Source organism: Triticum urartu, chromosome 4 (genome assembly GCF_003073215.2).
Source record: "Triticum urartu cultivar G1812 chromosome 4, Tu2.1, whole genome shotgun sequence".
NCBI classification, from domain to species: Eukaryota; Viridiplantae; Streptophyta; class Magnoliopsida; order Poales; family Poaceae; genus Triticum; species Triticum urartu.
Window position 1 is genome coordinate 19,876,365 of NC_053025.1, and position 24,297 is coordinate 19,900,661.

Sequence of the window (24,297 nt, forward strand, 5' to 3'; positions counted from 1 at the left end):
CCTCCATCAGTCTCCTAACTAGACGAAGCCATTCTTCCCAACGATTGCCCGCTAGCGTTCGTCGGAACTGAATATTAAGGGAGGTAGATTGAAAGACCGATGCGACAAACACCTCACGTCGTTGAACAATGCGGTATAAAGACGGATATTGGATGGCCAAGGGTGTCTCGCCGAGCCAAGTGTAACGCCCTCGATGCGGCTATATCTCCCATGTGGCGAAGCACGACTTAGAGGCATAACCGCATTGAAAGCAATGTCGCAAGTGAGGTAATCTTCACACAACCCATGTAATACATAAGGGAAAAAGATACATAATTGGCTTACAATCGCCACTTCACACAAATACATGAATAAAGCATTACAACATCCAAATGCAATCAAGGTCCGACTACGGAACCAAAATAAAGAGCAACCCCAAATGCGACAAGGTCCCCGATCGACCCCAACTGGGCTCCACTACTAATCAACTAGAACGAAACAACACAAAGGACAAGATCTTAATCGAGCTCCTCCTTGAGCTTGGTCGCGTCACCTGGAATGGCATCATCGGCACCTGCAAGCTGGTTTTGGAAGTATCTGTGAGTCACGGGGACTCAGCAATCTCACACCCTCGCGATCAAGACTATTTAAGCTTATGGGAACGGTAAAAGGTATGAGGTGGAGCTGCAGCAAGCGACTAGCATATATGGTGGCTAACATACGCAAAAGAGAGCGAGGAGAGAAGGCAAAGCACGTTCGAGAAACTATGATCAAGAAGTGATCCTAAAACAACCTACGTCAAACATAACTCCAACACCGTGTTCACTTCCCGGACTCCGCCGAGAAGAGACCATCACGGTTACACACGCGGTTGATGCATTTTTTAATTAAGGTCAACTTCAGGTTTTCTATAACCGGACGTTAACAAATTCCCATCTGCCCATAACCGCGGGCACGGCTTTCGAAAGTTCAAATCCCTGCAGGGGAGTCCCAACTTAGCCCATGACAAGCTCTCACAGTCAACGAAGGAATAGACCTTCTAGCGGGAAGACCCGATCAGGCTCGGAATCCCGGTTACAAGACATTTCGACAGGTAAAACAAGACCAGCAAGACCGCCCGATGCGCCGACATCCTAATAGGAGCTGCACATATCTCGCTCTCAGGGCAACACCGGATGAACACTACGTACAGCTAAAACCAGCCCTCAAGTTTCCCCAAGGTGGCGCTGCAAGTGGCTCTAGTTTGGACCAACACTTAGACAAGCACTGGCCCGGGGGGGTTAAAATAAAGATGACCCTCGGGATGCGTGACTCCCAAGGGAAAAAGGCTAGGTGGCAAATGGTAAAACCAAGGTTGGGCCTTGCTGGAGGAGTTTTATTCAAGGCGAACTGTCAAGGGGTTCCCATTATAACCCAACCGCGTAAGGAACGCAAAATCCGGAAACATAACACCGATATGACGGAAACTAGGGCGGTAGGAGTGGAACAAAACACCAGGCATAAGGCCGAGCCTTCCACCCTTTACCAAGTATATAGATGCATTAATTAAATAAGATATATTGTGATAACCCAACAAGTAAACATGTTCCAACAAGGAACAACATCTCCATGTTTCAACAAGGAACAAACTTTAATCTTCACCTGCAACTAACAACGCTATAAGAGGGGCTGAGCAAAGCGGTAACATAGCCAAACAACGGTTTGCTAGGACAAGGTGGGTTAGAGGCTTGGCTCAATAATATGGGAGGCATGATAAGCAAGTGGTAGGTATCGCAGCATAGGCTTAGCAAAAGAGCGAGCAACTAGCAAGCAAAGATAGAAGTGATTTCGAGGGTATGGTCATTTTGCCTGAGATCCCGCAAGGAAGAAGAACAAGTCCATAAAGAAGACAAACGGACGTAGTCGAACGGGTCCTCACAAATGCGACGTTAACGGAAACAACCCGAAGAAGCAAACACCGGAAAGAAGCACACAACATAGTAAACAACCAACACATGAACATGGTATGATATGCGGGATGCGGTATGCGATGCATATGCATGATTTGATAAGGAATGCATGAACACGGCCTCAACCTGGAAATCCAAGTGTGCCATTGGAAAGGTGAGATGAAATCGCTTGAAAACGATATAAAGAACGTCGGAATCGGAGTCACGGTTTGGAAATGGCAAGCAATTCAAATATGGCACCGGGCTGCGATAAACAGCAAGTAGCCACCTAAATGCAAAAAGATGAACATGCAACAGCACTCAAACATGGCAACAAAATACATGGCGGGAAACCATTCATGATGATTAACAAAAGACTAGCACTGAGCTACGGCCAATTCATCCATTAACAGGTTCAAACAAGTATGGCAATTGGTAAACAGATCTCAGACTTAGTGAAATTAACACTTGTCTGGAATTTCAGATCAGGTAGCACACTTTGGAGCATGAAAACTATATGCTACAGGGTCTGAACATGACAAAGTAAAGCATGGCATGGAGCTACTCAAAGAGCTTAACAAAAGTCCCTTAGTGACCTTGAGCCAAAAGGGATCAGAAAATACAATTGCAAGCATGTAAACATGGCAAAAACATAATCAGATCACAGACCTAGTGAAAAACTGGAACATGCAAATCAGATATCAAGTAGGCATGTTTACGAGCTCGATGCACTCACTACAGAGCATGTCATGACAATATAAGCATACACCCATCAAGAATACACATTATATAAGCTAACCATGGCAAGAACAATAACATAGCATGCACGGATCAACTACAACATCCTCGGCAAAATCGCTAACAAGTAGACAATCTGCCCAGATTCACGGAATGACAAAAGTAGAGCTCGATTGACTCAAGCTAGGGTGCTCCATAATTGCAAAAAAAGACATGGATGGATAGAGCACTACAAGATTAACAAAACATCCTTACTGATCATCCTCAAAAGAGGCACGGATCACTAGGAAACAACATGAACATATGGCATATTGAGATAAACAGATCAAGGACTTGGTGGAAATGCTAAGTCCCTGAAATCAGCATTAACGAATGCACCTCTTTGCAAGCTTGTGCTAGTCACCACACACATCACAAAAATACATGGATTGCACCTGTGAAAAGATGACAAGGCATATAGCAAAACATATGTAGAGCTCATGGGCATATCTTGCACACAATAATCATGGCAAAAATGACAAATAGCAAATTGGAGCAACAGATCTGGCAACTATCTCAAATAGCACTCTTCCAACAGCATTTCGGGCATCAAGATGAACTCAAATGAAAATGATGCAATGAGATGAAATGATGTGCTCTCTGAGATGAACATTTTGATATGCTATATGCGCAAAACGGAGCTACGGATGCAAAGTTATACCCTCCGAGAAGGTCAACGGGACGAAACGGTGCGGGATGGCGAGATACAGGCGCGGGGCCGGAGCGTTTGGTTTGGAGAGCTGGTGGATCTCATCCACCCAGCTACCCGGACCGGATCTGGAGCGGACTCCGGCGATGGCCGGCGACGGCTCCGGTGGAGAGGCACGGCGAGCGGCGGCCGGTGGACGTCGCCGGCGAGGCGGTGGACGTCGCCGGCGAGGCGGCGGATGGCGCCGGCGATCGGAGACGAGCGGGGCGGCGCAGATGAGGGCGGCGGTGCCGGTGACGTCGGGCGGTGGCGCGGCGGTGCACCGGCGAGGCGAGGCGGCCGGCGTACGGCTCCGGCGACGGCGAGCGACGTGCTGGCGAGAGGCGCGGCCGCGGGATCCAGTAGGCGCGGGCGGATTCGGGCTGCTCGGGCGCTCGGCCAGGCGGCGGCGGATCTGGGTCCGCGCGGGCCCGATCTGGGCCGGCGGGCCTCGGCGGCGGGGAGGAGAGAGGAGGGCGCGGCGCGGGCTGATGTGGCGCGCTCCGGTTGGCCGGGAGCGGTCGCCGAGATGACGTGGCAGGCTCCCATTTGTCGGAGTGATGTGGCGACGGCAGAGGACACGTCCAGCGGCGGGACGGACATCTCCGGTGGCGCGAGGAGGAAGACGCTAGGGTTCATCCGCGAATTTCGGAAGGGGAGCACATATTTATAGGTAGAGGGAGCTAGGAGAGTCCAAATGAGGTGCGATTTTTGGCCACGCGATCGTGATCGAACGACCGAGATGATGGAGGGGGTTTTGGTGGGTTTTGGGCCCAATTGGAAGGGTGTTGGGCTGCAACACACACGAGGCCTTCTCGGTCCCTCGTTAACCGTTGGAGAATCAAACGAAGTCCAAATGGTACGAAACTTGACAGGCGGTCTACCGGTAGTAAACCAAGGCCGCTTGGCAAGTATCGGTCCAATCCGGAAATGTTTAACCCCCACACACGAAAGAAAGGTAGAAATAATCACCGGAGGAGAATGGAGCGCCGGAATGCAAAACGGACAACGGGGAAAATGCTCGAATGCATGAGATGAACACGTATGCAAATGCAATGCACATGATGACATGATATGCAATGCATGACACGCAAGCAATGACAAGGCAACAACAGCGAATAACTAGAGGACACCTGGCACATCGGTCTCGGGGCGTTACAACAAGTATCCTCCCAGAAACGTGTACTCGTGCCATTTCCAATAACAAACTTCGTCCTATTAAACAAGGACTGTTTGACTTTCATCAGGCCTTTCCAGAAAGGTGAATCGGTCGGCCTGACTGTAACCTGGGACAAAGTTTTTGTCTGGAGTTACTTGCTGCGAAGGATTTGAGCCCACATAGCATCATTCTCCGATGAGAGCTTCCACAGCCACTTGCTAAGAAGACATTTATTCTTAACTTCTAGATTCTCAATACCTAGACCCCCTTGGTCTTTCGGTCTACAGATGATATCCCATTTGGCAAGCCGATATTTTCTTTTAAGCTCATCACCCTGCCAAAAGAAACGCGATCGATAGAAGTCCAGTCTCTTCCTAACACCAACTAGGACCTCAAAGAACGATAGGAGAAACATTGGCATACTCGTGAGCACCGAATTAATCAGGATTAATCGGCCTCCGTATGACATGAGCTTACCCTTTCAGCAACTCATTTTCTTCTCAAATCGGTCTGCGATGCACTTCCACTCTCTGTTTGTCAGCCTACGATGGTGGATTGGAATCCCCAGGTAAGAGAAGGGTAAGTCTCCCAACTCACACCCAAACAATTGCCTATAAGCATCCTGTTCGTCTTTGGCCCTACCAAAACAGAACAGCTCGCTCTTATGAAAGTTAATCTTTAACCCGGTCAATTGTTCAAATAGGCATAACACAAGCTTCATATTTCTCGCCTTAGCCAAGTCATGCTCCATAAAGATGATTGTATCATCAGCGTACTGAAGGATGGATACACCTCCATCAATAAGATGAGGTACCAATCCACCTACTTGACCATTTTCCTTAGCCCTTCCTATCAAAATTGCTAACATATCCACCACAATGTTAAACAGTATATGGGACATCGGATCTCCTTGTCTTAGGCCTTTATGTGTCTGGAAGTAATGACCTATGTCATCATTAACTTTAATTCCCACACTACCTTTTTGCGTAAATGATTCAACCTGTCGGCGCCAGGCTTCATCAAAACCTTTCATACGCAATGACTATTGGAGGAATGGCCATTTGACCTTATCATACGCTTTCTCGAAATCCATCTTAAAAATTACTCCATCTAATTTTTTGGAATGGATTTCATGGAGTGTTTCATGCAGGACGACCACCCCTTCAAGGATATTTCTGTCCGGCATGAAAGTAGTTTGGGACTGTTGCACCACAGAATGCGCAATCTGTGTGAGCCTGTTAGTCCCGACCTTGGTAAAAAATTTGAAACTAACATTGAGGAGACAGATCGGCCTGAATTGCTCAATTCTCACAGCATCCGTTTTCTTGGGAAGCAGTGTGATAGTCCCAAAATTCAAGTGAAATAATTGAAACTGTCCAGAGAACAGATAATGGAACATAGGTAGTAAACCCCCCTTAATAATGTGCCAGCACTTTTTATAGAACCCTGACGGGAATCCATCCGGTCCGGGAGCCTTATTGTTTTTCATCTGTGCAATAGCATCAAACACCTCCTTCTCCGAGAACGGGGCAACCAGAATATCATTATCGTCAGCCGATAGCTGGGGCACATCCTCAGTTATGGACTCACCGAGGGACACACAATTATCTTCCGGAGGTCCAAATAACTGCTTATAATAGTCGGTAATATATGTTTTTAGGTTATCCTGATCTAAAATAGTGCCCTCGTCTTGCTCAAGCTGAAAGATACGCTTCTTTCTGTGCTTGCCATTAGCTATCAAATGGAAGAATTGAGTAGTCGCGTCCCCTTGGACCACTTTGCGGACTTTAGCACGCAAAGTCCACTTCAATTCTTTTTCGCGGAGCAGTTCTTTCAACCTCTTCTCCGCCTCATTTTTAACCTAAAGCTCAGCTGGCGATAAAATAGTGGATTCGTCCTGTATGTCCAGGGCCTGTATAAGAGTAAGGCATCACTTCATTTACGAGAAGACCAACATCACGAGGGCAAGATTGCGCGCAAGAAGCTCAGAGCATAGTGCTACTATGGAAATATTTGGTAATGGTATGTTTTGGGTTCCTTAGTTCTTTACTACATGATATTGGCTCATAATGGTATGTTTTTACTACATGATATTGATTCCTTAGTTCTTTTTTATTTAATGTTTTTCTAGCACAATCTTGAACTCCTGATATGAAAAATATACAAAAAAGAAGGATTGAAGGACTAATGAGGTTCAAATATTTCTTCATAAAAGGCGCCTTTGGTAAGTCTAAGCAAAATATCCAAACATTTCTTCTGAAAATGGAAGTTCAAATACTAGTACTCCCTCCGTTCCAAATTACTCGTCGCAGAAATGGGTGTATCTAGATGTATTTTAATTCTAAATACATCCATACTTGCGACAAGTAATTCGGAACGGGGGGATAGTAATGAGGTTCATGTGAATGACACTATCGATGAGTGGACATCGAGGGCCTATTTTTTGATTTCGCACCGGGCCCATGTTTTCTCATATACGGCCCTGCCTAGTTGGAGGATTAATGTCACAAGGAGAGAACAAAATGATGAACCACCCCAGCTCCCGCGACAGGCAACGCAGGATCAATATATTGTTGTTTGGCGCTCTTCTTTTCCTTTTTGTATTACTCACTGTAGAGTTTGAGACTAAAAACTTTGCTTAGTCAGTGGACTTCTCCCTTTGCTGAAAAAATAATAATGTTTGGCAATGCTGAGACGGCTGCCACTTCATTCCATTACTGAACGTGCATAGCAGAATCGCTATCAACGAAACACATGGCAAAAGTGCTGAAATTTGAGATGGGCTCTAGGCCCATATAGCAATTTCTGAAAAATCTCTAAGGGCCCATATGGGTTATATGACACTAGGGGTGTATTTGGTTTCTGTCACCGAGTGAAACGGCACGGGTCGGTTCCGTTCCCAGACCCCATTCCTGCGTTTGGATTGTCAAAGGAATCAGAACCACTCGATTCCAGGGAATGGCATATTCGCTGTTTATGCCGTTCCAAGCGGTACCTCGAAATCGAGCGGACCAGGCGGAACCGCCCACTCCCACGACCTCCTTCCTCCCCCGCTACAGCAGCAAGGAGCCGCAGCCACCAATAACCACGGGGCATCCAGCACGAGCTGCCGGGCGCGTCCCATCCAGCCGGCCGTCGCGCTTGAGCACGCGTCGCCGGGAGACGCGGTCGTGCGGCGTCGGGAGCGCCGCGTCCAGCTGGCCGTCGCGCTTGAGCACGCGTCACCGGGAGTCGCGGTGGTGCGGCGTCGGGAGCGTCGCATCCAGCCGGGCGCCGCGCTTGAGCACGCGCCGCTAGGAGCTACGGTCGTGCGGCGTCAGGACTCAGGAACCGCTAGCTATGGGGGGCGTCACATCCAGCGGGCCGGCGTGGTGGCATACAAGGACGCAGGATCCGCCCAGCGTCGGCGTGTGGGACGGGATGGATGGGGGTGGGAGGAAGCCCGAGGCGAGCTCCAGCCTCCCGACGTCCTTCTCTTCAGCTAGCATGGTTACCGTGCTTTGGCGGTCGGTGCTTGGCTGCTTGCTCAAGGATGGTGTTGGCGTTGTAGGCAGCAGCAAGTTCAGATAAATTGCGCGGTTGTTGGTTCAGACTTCAGATTCATTGGCGTTCTGTCCCTGGGAACCATTCCATCCTATCTCATTCTCTTCTAGCTAAACACCGAGATGGAATCATTCCGTTCCTTAGGAATGGAACGGTTCCATGACATTTCATTTGGTTCTGAAACCAAACACACCCTAGGTGTAGTGGGAAGTTTAGTCCCACTCCGGAAGTGAAACAGGAGTTGGACCTTCTTATAAGGGTTTCTCTTCTACATGCTATTGGAGCTTGAGAAGAGAAGAGGCCCTCGCGCACTCCTCCGCCGCCGCCTGTCGCGGGTTGCGGGATTGAGCCGAGCCGAGCTCACACCTACGCGCTTATTTTTGCCAGTCACTAACGGAGAGTTCTCTGACAGCTGGGCCACGATCTGAGACGTCAGATCATGGGCTGTCACGGACTCAGACGTAGGTCGAGCCCACGTCTCTCCACGTGGCTGCGCCTATATAAGTGTGCGGTGTCTCCTAACCCTAGCCGTCACGAACAGATCACATCTGCTCCACGCAAACGCCCACCGTTGTTCCTCTGCTGCTGCCGCCGGTGACTCCATCCCGTCCGTCGCGTACACGGTCGACGGGAGAGCAGGTCTCCGAAACCATGCCCTTCTGGTTCCTGTATGGGGTGAGGGGCGAATAGGTTTTTGGGCAGCGATTACGCGACTGCTCGCTTCCGATCGTCTACTTCCTCTACATCTGCGTCGCCTTCATCATCACCATGTCCACCGACGCCAAACGTGCCGCCGCCGAGAAAGCTGAAGCCAACAAGAAGGCCGCCGAGGACGCCGCTGCTGCCACCAAAGCCGCGGCCTCTACATGGCCTACTGGAGGGTATAACTCGTTTATCCCGCTCCTACTGTTTTCTGTTTTAGCCAGGCTAGCGTTATACGTAGATCTTTCTACAATTAGTGTAGTATGTGCTAGCTTGACTGAATATCAGTATGTGTTTATTTGTGTCAATGCCATGCTAGTGATTTACTCGTGGATTAATTTAATCGAGAAATTGCCTATTTACTCAGCAAAAAGTAGGTACAGCGCCCGGCCAAATGGCTTGGGGTGTCTGCTCAATCTTCCATTTGAATAGCACAAAAGCGTCTGCTACCTTATTACATGCCCGAGGGCAGAAATCAATCGTAAATAGCTTGCAAAACGTCTTACATTATGGAGCGGAGAGAGTAAAGTTTAACAACGTAAAAGACTTGATCTCACGGAAAAGAACTCCGTTCTTTCAGTGATGAGGCATAGCTAGCTGACTTGAGGGTTTGGACGAGGAGCATTGCATATGTTTCCACCATAAGGCCTTGTACAATGCCACAATGGTAGGTGACTATGCACATATGCTTGAGAAAAAATAATAGCTTTACGCCTCGTCTTGCAATGCAAAGGTGCCATACAAAGGTGCTTCGTTTCTCAGATGGAGGCGTTGGGCTCTTTTTTCTGAATTTTTTTTCCGTGGATGGAGACTTGAAGGGAGCAGTTATTCCTTTCAAGCACCGGCTGGCACCAAAGAAAACATTTGCTTCTACCTCCCTTCTGAAGCACCGGTGCAATCCTATGTGAGGATAAAAACCCGGTTTTTTCCTATGGCATATGGCTAAGCACCCACCGTTGTACAGGGCCTAATATGGCTGATTTCCATGGCTTGAGCTTGCTGGAGACCTTACATGCATACTTTAGTTTCAGTGTGCAGAGCGTCTTGCGCGTTTTTTCCTGCTATTAGCTCTGCGGAGGCACAGGCTGCCCGCCCTGGTTCGAGTCCTGGCTCGGTTGAGAGGGTGTTTAGAGATTTCTTCTATAAAAATATGTCGTCAAGGGCTAGTCCTGGCTGGTCTCTTTTTTTCATTTTTCCTGCTCCAGCCACAATGACATCGCCATCACTGTCACGAATAGCATAGCCCCAGCTGCCCGGGGGTTTCTCGTTGTGGAAGCTTTCATCAATGTTTAACTTGGGCGCGTTTGGTTGCCTGCATGCAGCCCAACCAGACTCGCGCGGGATGTGCGTGGCCTGTTTGGTTGGCCGGGCTGCATGCGATTCGTGGCCCGCACGAACCTTAAAGCAGGCCTGAGCCTGGCCCGACGGAAACTGCCAAATCAGCAGTTTCTCGCGAGCCTGGTTCGGCGCGGCCACGTGTGCGATGAGGTTGCACGCCTCGGTCAGTGCGGGGGACGGAGGAGACGTCTCATAACTCTCCTCCCACTCTCATGTCACCGCCCCGCACTATTCCCACCGCTAGCACATCTCTCTGCCTCACCGCCCCTCTCTCTCCTCTCCTCCGATGACTCCGCCTCACCCACCGTCGCGCCGTCCTCTGACCCTCGTCGATCAGCGCATCGCTAGCATCCAAGAGCGTTGGGTGACCGGGATCCAGAACTTGGGCAGGGACCTGGCGTCGGCGCTACGAGCGCCGTCCCCCATATGCTGTCGGCCACCACGAGGGTCGGCCAATGCGGAGCCAGCCATTCCTGCTCCGCCGCCGTTTCTGGACCTTGTGGTCGTGGGCTCGGCACCGGCACCGTCCACGGAGCCGCCACTTCTTGGGACCCCATTGGGCAGGGGGGGTTTCTTGACCCCCGTCCAAGAGTTTTCTCCTGTCGACGCGCCATCCTCCTCGACCTTCGGCGTGGCCATGAGCACGGGGCCGATGCCGCCGGCCGTTGCCAGGGCCGGCTCATCCTCTGCTCCACCACCTCTCTCCTTCCCGCCGGGTTTTCACCCCGACCTCGGTTTGCTGCGACTGCGCAAGCTCCGGTGAGTCAAAAAATCCCCAATGCTTGCTCATAGATGTAGATTGGGGGTTTCTTTCTTAGGCATGTGCTAGTACTTAGTGGATTCTATAGGATTAGATAGGATTCGAGTAGATCCGATTTGATGCGGTCCCAATTGAATCAAATCCGACCGATCTGTTCTTGTTTCCTACAGTGTGTGCTCTAGGATAATGTTCTTCTGCTAGTGCTTTCCTAGGATCTATGTTCATGCTAGGATCTGTGTTCATGCTAGAATCCCCAATGCTAGTGTGCTTTGCTAGGATCTTTGTTCATGCTAGGCTCTTGCTAGGATCTGTGTTCATGCAAATGACATGCTCATGTTAAAGCTAGGATCATGTTCATGTTGTTGTTCATGTTGCTACATACATGTTCAAGTTAGGGTTTGTGTTGCATGCTCTAGATTGTTATACGTGCATGTAGTAGGACCATTTTAGGATGCTGCCAAATGTGCATGGGTGCACATGGGTGCTATTTTTAGATGTTTTCATGCTTAGAATAGTGCACTGATGAGTGGCAGTTGCAGAAGACCAGATGCCACTGATCGGTGGCATTTGCTCATGGGCAACTACCACTGATCAGTGCCACTTGCTCTTGGGGAAGTCCCCTGATCAGTGACACTTTCCCAAGAGCAAATGGCACTGATCAATGGCATTTGCCTAAGAGCAAGTGACATTGATAAGTGCCATTTGGCAAAGAGTTTGTGCACTGATCAGTGGCATTTGCTCTTGGGCAAATGTCTCTGATCATTACCATTTGATGTAGTGCTAGTGTAACTGATCAGTGGCATTTGCAGAAGAGCTAATGCCACTGATCAGTGGTTGTTCATTTTGCAAGCATCTCTAATATTTGCCATCTTACTTGACAAGATATTGAAGAGTGACTGGGACGTGGCGGGTGGAGGAGCTCAGGTGGTGGCCGGAGCTGAGGGCGCCGATGATCTCATCCCCACGAACAGGTGGCTCAAGAGGGTGGACCTACTTGGCAGGGTCGCCTTCATGAGCCTGCCTCGTTCAAGGGGACAATCATCGAGGACCGGCCACGAGGAGGGGGGCCGGGAGCTGCTGCACTTCTACCAGGAGATCAAGGACGCCGAAGACCTCGCCATGCTTGCCATCCCTCGCAAGTTCGTGGAGGTGATGAACGAGTGGCTAGTCATCAAGCGGCTCCCGCGCGTGGACAGGCTGTCGGCGAACAAGTGGTGCAAGTTCTGGATGCAGGTCCAGAACTTTGAGGGGCACATGGTGCTTGGCCGGGGCTGGAACTACTTCTGCCACCACCACCGGATCATCCCCGGCGACCTCCTCGTTGTGCGCATCTCAGGACTCGGCCTGAAGGTACCATGACTCCTCGATCATGTGCAGATTTTGTTGCAGCAAGCACAACTGCGTTGGTGACATTGAGCATTCAATATAGTTAACTTAGGTGTTAGTGTTGAACTTGTTATGGTCTGTGGCTAGAACTTATGATACTTGTGTTGTGAACTTGTTAATATTTTAACCAGGAGTAGCACCTTGGCATGGAGCAGGGAAGGAGGATGCCCCTGCTGTTAATCTAAGTAGTTTGCTGTCATTTTCGTTGCTTCCTTTGTTTGATCTCATTTGGTTGCTTGTTTTGTTTGATGTCGGTGCTTGCCTCTTTGATCTGTTGTCAGTTGTGCTTGTTGTTGTGCTGATCACCACCACATTTGAAGGCTCCATTTGGGAGCATGTTTTTTTGTCATCCGTCAAATGACCCCAAACTTTTTCCATGATCTGATATGACCAATTAAAGGCACCATGCAAAGTTATTTTTTTTGACAAATTTTGATTTTTTTTAGAGTTTTCCAGGTTAAAAAGACGGATAAATGACCAGACATGTCACAACTTGCATACAATGTCATAATTAGTTCAAACTTGACATGGATGCCTACCATGGGAATTCTCACATGCTTGCAAAAGTTGGGTTCATTTGAAGGATGTCCAAACATAGACAATGTTCAGTGAAGGGTATTCAAGTTGGCCAAAAGGCTCCCTCTCAGAGGACATTTTTTCTTGCCATTTTCAAATGGCTCCCAAAAAAATTTCCACTATCTTCTATGACTAATTAAAGGCACCATGCCAGTTGTTTGATTTTTCGAAAATTCTTGCATTTTCAGGACTTTTCTCGGCGAAAAATGGCTAGACATGCCCACCTGCTTGCAAATCTTGGAGGCATTTCAAATATGACCAAAAATAAACCAAGTTGAACGGAGGGTGTTGGGGTAGGCTAGAAGGTTACATGTGAGAGCACGTTGTTTTTCGACATCCTTGAAATGGCTCCAATTGTTTTTCATGGCCTTGCATGAGCAATTCAAGGCACCATGCCAAGTTGTTTGGGTTTTTGATAATTTTTGTACTTTCTGTAGTTTTCCTAGTGAATAAAGGCCGATAAATGGTCGGACCTGCCGCAACTTGCATACGGTGTCGAAAATCATTCAAACCTTACATGGATGCCTACAATGGGCATGCTCACTTGCTTGCAAAAGTTGAAGTCATTTCAAGGATGCCCAGAAAATATAGCATGTTGAATGAAGGATGTTTGGGGTGCTAGAAGGTTCCATCTGAGAGCACGTTGTTTCTTGACATCCTTGAAATGGCTCCAATTTTTTTTCATGGACTTGTGTGACCAATTGAAGAGACGATGCCAAGTTGTTTGGGTTTCGATGATTTTTGCATTTTCTGAAGTTTTTCGGTGAAAAAAGACCGATAATGGTCGGACGTGTTGCAACTTGCATACGACGCCGGGAATCGTTTGAAACTGGCATGGATTCCTACCATGAGCAATGCCCACCTTCTCGCAAAAGTTAGGTTGATTTTAAGGATGTCCAAAACTAGACTGTATTCAACAGATGGTGTTCAGGTAGGCGAGAAGGGTTCATTTGGGAGCTCCTCGTTTTTCGACATCCCTTAAATGACGCCAATTATTTTAATTGCATTGTATGACCAATTCAAGGTACCATGCCAAGTTTATTGAGTTTTCATCAAGTTTTGCATTTTCTGGAGGGTTCTCCATAAAAATGCCCATAAATGGTCGGACATGTTGCAACTTGCATATGATGTTCAAAGTCATTTAAACCAGGCATGGATGCCTACCATTGCATACCCATGATGCTTGAAAAGTTGGGGTCATTATAAGGATGTCCAAAAGTAGAGCATGTGCATCCAATGGTGTTCGGGTAGGGCGGGAAGGGTCAGTTTGAAAGCATGTTGTTTTTCGGCATACGTCAAATGGCCCCAAAACTTTTCCAACAGCTTCTATGACCAAAGTTTTGCGTTTTCTGAAGTTTCTCGGTGAAAAATGGTCGATAAATGGTTGGGCTTGTCAAAACATGAAAATGGTGTCGAAAGTCGTTCAAACTTGCATGGATGCCTCCTATGTCCGTGCCAAGCTGATGCAAGAAGGTGGGTCATTTATCCAGCCATAGTCCAAAAAACCACCAGCTGAGAGGAGTGTGCTAGACTAGGCGAGATGGGTGAATCCGTGAGATTGTAAACTTTCCTAATTTGAATGCTTCAGTTATTTGCAATTTCCGTCATTATCAATCAACACGAACATATTCTTATATCCTAACCATTTTTTGAAATTTGTCAACATTTTTGGAATTTTAAATTATGTATGAAAATTTTATAAAACAAATTCCCAATAATTGATGGTGAACACAAATTGCAAACCATGTACTTTTTAAAAATTTATCAACTTGTTTGAAACACAAACATTTCAAATTAATGGGCCAGAACCAGGACAAAGGGAGGTGTGCGCCGATTTGTATGACGCTTCAGCCGCCGAAAGGAGTAGCTGTCGCTCACTAGATCTGGGCGTAGGCCGCAGACCAATAGGCACCTCTCCCACTCATTCCCAATTGCTTGCTCACAAGCCCATAAAGACATTCGCTTGATCACGCGGTTGTTTTATTCGTTCGCTATTTCCTATTGTACACTTTCTTTCAAGGAACACTCATTTAGAAAGAGGAAAGAGTTTAATTAGAAGTTGACTTTTAACTGGTTAGCCGTTGACTTTTAGATATATATTTAAAAAAGGAATTCAAGAAAGTTAACAAAAAAATTCAAAAAGTTCACTGGATTTTAACAAAGTTCATTGTTTGAAAAAAAATCCATCAATGTTTAAAAAGAGTTCACAAATTCGAAGAAAGTTCATCAAAAATTTGGAAAATTGTTCATAAATTTTGAAGAAAAGTCACAAATTTGAAAAAGTTCATTGATTTTGAAACAAAGTTCATCAATTTTCAAAAAAAGTTCGCCGATTTGAGAAATAGTTCATGAATCCAAAAAAAATCATCGATGCAAAATACTCACTGATTTTGAAGAAACATTTTACAAATTTGGAATTTTTTGTCATTTTTAAAAATAAAAAATCAAGAATTTTAGAAAGTTCGCACATTTAATAAAAAAAGAAAAGGAAAAAAGAAAGAGAAAAAAGATACTAAACAGGAAACAATGTGTTTTTCCAGTGTGTATTTTAAGAATACAAACCGAATGTTGCACATGAGATTGGGTGGCCCAGTTAGTTAGTTCGGTTGTGCTAAATCCTTTCTTATGAAGAGGTATGGACTTATCTGAGTACCAAAGCAGAAGTGTTGTTCTTTTAGGCTCAACGACGAACATCTGTATCATCCTTCCAACCAACTCCATCACTCGTAGGTGCGCATATATACATAACAACAACACATTGAGTCCAATTTCACATTGATCCATCATCACACCCTAACTGAATGATTCGAACCCGAAGTTATATGAACCAGTAGGTGCATGTGCACGGACTCCAACTAGCTTACTGAATCCAGACCACCATCCAACATCTATTACCCACCGCCAAACTGCTGCGAGCATCCTCAATGATGCATAATTTTCTATAGATTTACCTCCTCCTCACGCTGAGGTCGCGCTGGATATTGAAAGGCCCATTAGCAGCCGCAGCAAGTTCTCGTTAGCATAATAACTCAAGGCCTTCGTTGGAGAAACACACGCGCACACACATCATCGGGAGCAATCTTGTGAGTTGTGAACCCTCACATCAAGCACTAGAAGAAAAAATTGTAAAAATCATTTGTGGAGAAGTTCACTCTATCATGACCAGTTGTTTGCTGATCCATCTCGGGAAGTTGGGAAAGGGCTGCAAAGTGGTTATTTTGGAAGTGATTTACGAAACAAGTCGGTTCTCGCCGCCTAGCCCTATTTTGGGTCTTGATGCATGCAAAACAACAATTTCCTGCTTCTAATTAGTGTGCACTTTGATGGTAGTTCATCTTCTCTTTCTACTTTCCATTCCAGATGCCTCCCAACCTCATACATCTTCTTATATATGCACACATTTATATAGGACGCATGGTCTCTTCATAATTCATTTTTTCCATTTCTCTAAGCTAAACCAAATGGCAAGGAAAGCTCAAGAGACTCAACAAGAAGTATATATGAACATCGTATTATAGCTCCTCCATCATGATCAGTATGTCTTCCTATTGCTACTTTTATTACTTACGTTGCATATTCAGATGCTTATATACAAGGGTCATACAGTAGGATGAGAAGAATTGATGGCGGATTTGGTGTGCGGTAGCAAGGGTGCATTAAGGAATTAGTACCTGTTAAAGATCAAATGGTTATAGTATTTCAAAATGTTCACAAGTATAGATTAATTGTTTCATATATTTTAAAAGTTAAAACATTCTTGTTATTTGGATATTTGACATTACGGCTGATATTTTTAGAGAATTTTAAATAAAATCAATTTATTTAATCATGCAGCAGATGTTTCTAATTTCACATGCTCTAAAAATGATACATTGTACATTGGAATAAAAAATCATACACAACAACCAAAGGTTATTCATGGTGTACACTTTCTTAATATTCATATTTGAAGTTAATAGATTGAATACAAAATGCAATTTGGATATTTTTAACAACATAGTCCCAATTTTAAATTACTGGTAGTATAGTGATCGATAAATCCCACCTTTTATAGAAAATGTCATGTTACCTCCAAAAATATATTAAATGCCACATATTTTATTTGCTTTAATGCCATTAAATACTAGTCTAACCGTGGGGGTCCATATGTACATACCTCATAAATAAAAACAAGTGGGAAATATGTCGCCCTCATCATGTACGTCTACAACCATGACATCACTTCATTTACGAGAAGACCAACATCACGAGGGCAAGATTGCACGCAAGAAGCTCAGAGCGTAGTGCTACTATGCAAATCTTTGGTGATGGTAGGTTTTCGGTTCCTTAGTCATTTTACTACATGATATTGGCTCATAATGGTATGTTTTTACTGCATGATATTGGTTCCTTAGTTCTTTTTCTTTAATGTTTTTCTAGCACGGTCATGAACTCCTGATATAAAAAATATACAAAAAAGAAGGATTCAAGGACTAATGAGGTTCAAATATTTCTTCATAAAAGGCGCCTTCATAAGTTTAAGCAAAATAATCAAATATTTCTTGTAAAAATGGAAGTACAAATACTAGTACTAATGAGGTTCATGTGAATGACACTACCCATGACGATATCGAGGGCCTATTTTTTTATTTCACATCAGGCCCATGTTTTCTCAGATCCGACCCTGCCTAGTTAAACTTGCAAGGTATGCAGTGTGAGATGATATGATGTAATCTTCGAGACATGTCGATAATTTGACATACAAGGATGTAATATATGATGACCGGTGGGAGTTTGACGCTGTAGGTTGTTTCTCTGCTTGCACTCCTCCTCAGTTCCCGCAGTTGACAAGAGCGAGAAGAGGAGTGACGACAATCGGAAGGAATCATGGAGACCAACAGAGCAGGCGAAGGAGTGAGCTCTAACTTTAAGCTTGTGTAATTTGTAAAATGTACTTAGTAGCTTTCAACTTTACCAATTCTGGTTAACTCCTTCAAAATACGGAGCTATTCATGTTACAGTCTAAAGTCATAACGTGAAAACTACAGCTGCCGAATGACAATAACCTCTAAGGTTGATTCCCCTATTCCAAACGTGAATGTGTACGAGCTGTGTAGTAGCTTTTGTTTCTCTACGGATCTGTTCTTTTAGGTAGTGTTATTTGGCGCTCATTTTGTTTCCATGTTATGTCGACCACTTGAGTGCTCGAGGTTCTAGAAATCTTGAGTAATCAACAATGAAATCCTCTCTTCCTTGAGGGAATGAAAAGAAAGAAGAAACGTCTTGACCACGTTGAGACAGTCGAGCTTTAAACGCAAGACTCGAAACTGTTGCACGAACAAACCAGGCCCAAGGAAGCACTACATACATATGTTGGGACTTGGGAAATCTATAGAAGTAGGAGTACGTCCTATACAATACAAAACGTGCAATCAAACAGATATTGCACGTTGATACATACATGAACGATGACCACATCCCCTGCCTTAACTTGTGGCCAGCATTGGCAGGAGTACCACGCTTGTGTTCCTTAATTTTTGAAATGCAACTATTGCGATTTTAGCAACTATGGCTCAAGTTTTCCAGATAATCAGGATGTTCGTGTTGCAGTCTTCACGTGAGAATTGTAGCACGCGAGTGACGGTCGCATCTTGATTAATTCCTCTGCTTTTATATCGCTACTGTCAGAACCATTTTAATCTTCCGTTTTACTTTGGACGGTAAAATTAGTATAGTACGTAAAGTTAGCTTTGCCACGTTAGGCTGAGAACTGAATCAATTTAAGCATAAGAACCATCATAGCTAGTATGATATTATACTCAAAAGTCAGGTGCGCCACCTCAATGCACGTATATTTATTGAACTCATGGCGTTGAAGATTCTTCGGTTCCTCTTTTTCCAGGCATTCCACATGATGTATATAAGCTGTCTCATGCGCCTCCGCTTATGGTTACTATCTATATGATGCAAAATGCCATCCCACCAAGCATCTATTGTTGGTAGGTGAAGGGCGACTCCGGAGGGACATCGTTATCCACCCAAGCAAGCACCTGGTGGTGGACGGTGATCGTGAAGAGGCAATCCTGACATAGGTGGAGCACAGTCTCACGGCCCTAAGGCAAAGGTGGCAGATGGGGTCAAGTAGTCAACCCTGTTGCACCAACTGGTCCATGGTGAGAATCTTACCATGGAGGACAAGCCCATAGAAGAGTCTACATTTCCATTCCACATGGGCTCTTCAAATCTTCTCCGCTGAGAATTTTTGGTGACACCGATGAATTGTGCCAAGTAGGCAAAGCAAGAGGAGTATTGTCCGCTAGAGTTCCAAATCCAGGTGATGGCGTTCCGCCAACTGGGGTTAAGAGCAACGAAGTCGATGACGGTGGCCAAGGCAATGAACTCCCGAGTCTACTTAGGTATGTTTATAATCTTGTCACCGAGTGAGTCTATACAATGCGTTGTCCTATATTTTCGGGTTGCAATGCCAAAGAGTCGAGTGTAGTGGCGGGGAAGCACCCCGACCTTGCCAGTTGTCATGCCAGAAGATGCCTTTCTATAGCTTATAAGGGCCCTCCCATCCGTGACTCCAAACCCGCCTAGCACCTTGGCGAGACAGACCTTCTGTTTACCAACGGCGATATAGAATTCGTATTCTCTAGCAAACGAACATTATTTTTTCTTCGCGGGGCAAACGTTAGTCCTTTTAAGGAGTTCTATTAGAGTTTTTCTATTTGTGGATGATTTGTCATTTGTACTCTCAGGTTTGTGTTTGCATAATGTTGTATGCCACCTTCGCCTAATATTCCTTAATCTAAATAATGGGACGCAAAACCCCAGTTGATGATACCACCTTTTCAAAGAAGAAAAATCAAGATAATGAGAGCACAATATTAATAATCTAGGATCACAACAATCAGTAAGCTCTAGGCTGAGCATTTCGTATCACGTTGTCTGAAATGTTAAAAGCATCAATACTAAAAAAGAATCTGATAACCTAACCGAGGAAACACACAAATATGAGTTTTGACATGCATATATCCAAACAAAAAACATGTTGGCACTTGTTAATGATTAAGTGGCATCTCTTTGAATCTGACCAATTCTAAAGCAATCTAAATTCATTATATGACAAAACACACTTGTTTCTACTTAATATGTCAGACCGAGTTAATCCTAAGGGCCTTTGGGACAATCTATTTTATTACAAGGTTTTGTTCCAAAGCAAAGATATCCACAGGAGGCTGGTTTGTTCATCCTATTCTGATATTCAGGACCAAGATGTACTGGATTCTCTTTCCGATAGACCCTGAAAGAAGAAGAGAGGCTCAAATGCCAACGGACCTCTGTCTATTCTCTAATTCACCCAATCAAATAGTACTCGTTTTTGGAACGTCTGGTGCCTTGGATTGCTGAGTATGAATGAGCAATCTCACTTTCACCAACAGGACACATTCTCATCCTTAGATTGATACTATTTCAACGCATTAGAGTTGTTCTTGTTAGCATTTGTAACATTGTAATGTTAAATCTCAGAGCAATTGGTAGGGTGGATGTACTTTTAACATGTTGGAACAAACCTTAACCATCCGATTCCGTTGATTATTTTTTTAATAAGAATCAATTATATACATTTTTTTCTTGAAACAGAGGTAAAGATTGCCTCATCTATTAATTAAGCAGAAAAGAATTGCTCAGCTAATTATAAAAAACCGGGCAAAAATCGGAATAACAAGGGCCAAGCCCACTCCCATAGACTGAAACACACAGGGCAAAGCCCACCCTTATCGACGACAAGTCGACATTCGGCCAGACAACGCGGCTCCGACTCTGACGAAGAACTCAGAAGAATAAAATCAGGTACGGCTGACGCCAGGAAAGATCGCCGAACTGGCCACCTGCAGCCAGTCATCGTACACCACAAGGCCCCGCCGCTGCAGTTTCGACTCCATAACAACAAGCAAACCGAGGCAAAACCGTGGACACGCCGGAGAAGAGCCGACTACCGCAACCATTGACGTGTCACCGGCATCGCTCCCATCATTGTTGCCACAGAAGTCTGGTCACCATAGTGATTCTCTCGGGGCCGCCGCCCCGACATCCACCGCTCCGTCGCGCCCAGCGAAATCAACCGGCGCCGCCTTCCGGGGCCACCGCCCCGACATACCACCGCTCCCCTCGAGCAGCAACACTGCACAACCCAGCTGCCCACAGCCCACGCTGCTCAGGGCAACCGCTCCCAAACCATGAACGTCGCACCACATCCGGGGTCGCCGCCCCGACGTAAAGTCAGACCGCCCCCTCCGAGGCGCATCAACCGAGCCGACACCCCTACCGCCCAAGCGGGATAAGGATGCCACCCAACCAATGTCGAGATAGAGCCCCGCCTCATAGAGCTGCCACTCACATTGTTCCCGAGATCGTCATCTCGACGTACAATCAGAAACCATCCGGAGCCGCCGCCCCGATGTCCACTGTCCTCGACGGCGAAGAGATCTGCACAAACTGCAACATGCTAACTCTCCAAGGCGATGCCTCAAAGAAGGAACCAACGTAGCCGCCGTCATCGCCCGCTTCGACCATCCAAAGATAGGGATTTCTCCTGGAGAGTCGTGCAATGGAGCACCACGGCAATACCTTCAAGAAGGGGAACGACACCATGACCATGGCGCCGCTATTGCCAGCACCGACCTAAGGTCACAATTCCCATGGTCGACATCCACCGGCTCCACCTTCCCGCTACGCCAAGCTACCTCCGCCGTCAACCACCAAGCTCACGCGCACTCGACGCCAGCACCACGACGCCAGACCCCTTGAGCAGCCGCGCGCCCAGCATAGCAAAACTGCGCCCCTCTGCGCCGCTGCCCCCTGTTGCCATCCCACCGGAGAAGACGAGCGGTCCCGCCAAGATCCATGCCGCGCCGGCCCCTCGCCACAGTCGCGCGCCCGAGCCGCCCTACCGAGCGCCAGATCCATCGCGAGCACGTTCACCGCGCACACCACGCGATGGCCCGAGCCGATCCGCACCTCCGCCGCGCACTAGCCACCCGCGCGGGGCCTCCCTGACCGCGCGCCCACCACCGCACCAGATCTGGGCGCGAGGGCCTGGGATCCGCCGCCCTACCGGAGGAGAGGACCTCCCGACCGCCGGCGCCGCTCGCGGGACGAACCCCGCGCTGGCTCCCGCACGAACCAGCGACGGGTGCGGCCAGGCCCTGAAAAAGACGAAGCCCCGCCGCCGCCGCTGCCACACGGCCTTTGACCGGCAGCGGCGAGGGGAGGACGACAGGGAAGGGGCTGCGGGCGGTTGCTAGTTTCGCCGCCCGTGTCGCCCGACGCAGAGCGACACTTGGCCTTTTGTTCATGGACTCCACTGACCATTACTTTCCAATTGTTATCTACATCTGAGTTGACCGTTTATCAAAACATGATGAGATGATGGTATTTTCTTTTGAGAACAAACCCGGGAACAAGACATGCACATTAAAATTCCAAACGCGAGAAATTTTAAGAATGCTTATACTCAACAAGAATCCAAAAATGTATGTAAGACCGAAAGAGAAGTTTGTATACTAGAATGAAACAAAATTGACGGTTCCCGGAGAAATTAGAGTTTTCATACTAGAATGAAACAAAATGCATCGAACGAAGTTACTGGTGTGTAAGTTTGCTTTCGTACCGTTGCAAGTCCATCTCAATAAAGCCATTCCCAGAAGTTATTGTTGGCACAATTATTAGACCTTGTACAATGCAAGACGTTTAGTAAAAAATAAATTGAGTTTTTTTATCTTTACAGAAGGGGTGCCTAAATAAACATCTACCATGTACAGACAAACACCGGTGCTTAAGAAAAACCTAAATTATTTCTCTGAGCACCTTGCATTGTAAAAGATCTCAGGGGGCTTATGGTGAATATGGTTGCTTCGAACGAACAAACAATTTCACAATTTAATCCCAATATCATGATTGACATTTTTCTTCAGATAAGAAACAAAACGGTCAGGCCTGTTCCTCTTATAGTAATTTTCTCTCCTTTGGGAGTGAACACTAATTAATGTTTGTCTATCACGAACTAGGAGAAAGAAAAGAACTCTGTCTCTGGATTTCCAAGAAGAGGAGCCATAGCAGAGGCTACATCACGAATCCACAGGTAAGATTGCACAGAACAATCGAAGAAAGCGGCGAGTAATCCACACAATCTGCAACTAGGGCTCATATAAAGCTGTACTACCACTTGTTAATTGGCCGACTTCACACAATTTGCAGCTCGGAGTCATCACCATCACAGACTAAATCTCTCCTAACCAACCAGACATGCACCGAGGTAGGTATGATCTACTAGTATTCTCTCGAAGATGAAGCACTGCTGTACAGCCTGAAGGATGGATCCGGAGCCAACCGAAGCAAGGGGAAAAAAACCGAAGGACCTAACCTAGAAGCCGGCGGGGCCGCGGCCGGAGAAGGCGAGGGCGAAGAGGACGACGACGAGGTAGAAGAGGATGACGACGAGCTTCATCTGGAACATGGCGAAGAAGAGCTTCACCATGAACACCAGCAGCAGCGCGTTGAACACGATCGCTATCGCCGCCTCCAGGGGCTCCATCGCTCCTCCCTCCCTCCCTCCCTCCGGTCCCAACCGTCGCCGACCGACCAGACCGGTGGCTGAAAAGGCGGAGTGATTGGCTGTGCCCTGAAACTAAAGGTGCCCGTCAGTGAGAGCCCGAGTGGGGGCTCCGGAAGGGGCTGGAAGATGCAAACCTGTGACCTACTGGCCTGCGGCGGGTTGACGGCGACGCGTAGTCTTTGATGCGGGGAATTCGCTCTCGGCGACGCCGATCGCGCGTCGGGGCAAGGAAAGAAAGGCGAGTCCGTCCGTGTGAACCTGCGCGGCAGCTGCCGAGGTGTCCCCCCGCTGAATCTTCGGATGGCCGACACGGAAGGTTATAATTAAAGGTAGGTCGAGCCTACGCGTACACACCGAAGGATCCCCTTCCATGTCAGCTGTCAGCTTTTTTGCCACCGTCCGGCCAATTCCCGCGGTCCTGTCAGCTCGCTGGAATCGAAGGATCGGCACACTTTCCCGTAGACCGCGTGATGTCTACCAAATCTGTAGCGGCAACGTCAGATTTTAACCATGACAAATCAAACGTTATGGTAGTTTTCTTTAGCAAGCATGGCAAATTCTGGCAATTCTTTGTCAGGCTCGCTAAAGAAAATCACCATTCTCGTAACAACATAATTCATCAAGAAAAATGTTTGATCTGCCATGCTCAAAATTTTGACATTCAATTTGCAGTGAAATTCATTTGTACTAGATAATAGTCGTAAAAAAATCACACTATCAAATAATGTACTACCTCTGTTCATAAATACAAGACGTTTTGCCAGTGAAATGCATGTTATTTTCCGTGGAAGAATTTTTCTGTTTTCTGCAACAACCGCCTGCGTGTTATTTTTTTTGGGAGACTCACTGCTGGGCCAAAGT

The 24,297-nt window shown here is 46.7% G+C and overlaps 1 protein-coding gene across 6 annotated transcripts; it reads right to left on the reverse strand.

Moving 5' to 3' along the window:
- Positions 1–542: 542 nt before the first annotated feature.
- LOC125550335 lies at positions 543–23,880 on the reverse strand. Of its 6 annotated transcripts, none has more exons than XR_007301582.1 (3): positions 23,245–23,876; positions 22,492–22,552; positions 543–560 (listed from the first exon to the last, which is right to left on the reverse strand). XR_007301582.1 is itself a non-coding variant. In XM_048713309.1 (2 exons), the coding sequence occupies exon 1, from the start codon at positions 23,413–23,415 to the stop codon at positions 23,245–23,247; it is 171 nt and encodes a 56-aa protein (XP_048569266.1). In that variant the 5' UTR covers positions 23,416–23,880; the 3' UTR covers positions 17,067–20,121. The 6 variants fall into 6 exon arrangements, 4 of the variants coding, with proteins under 4 accessions (XP_048569266.1, XP_048569265.1, XP_048569264.1 ...); XR_007301581.1 differs by lacking the exon at positions 543–560 and adding an exon at positions 19,747–20,121 and having other exon boundaries at positions 23,245–23,873; XM_048713309.1 differs by lacking the exons at positions 543–560; positions 22,492–22,552 and adding an exon at positions 17,067–20,121 and having other exon boundaries at positions 23,245–23,880.
- Between the last annotated feature and the right edge of the window lie 417 nt (positions 23,881–24,297).

Excerpts from the sequence above, each read along its gene's own strand:
- LOC125550335 (XM_048713309.1), bottom strand. The coding sequence starts at position 23,415 with ATGGAGCCCCTGGAGGCGGCGATAGCGATCGTGTTCAACGCGCTGCTG.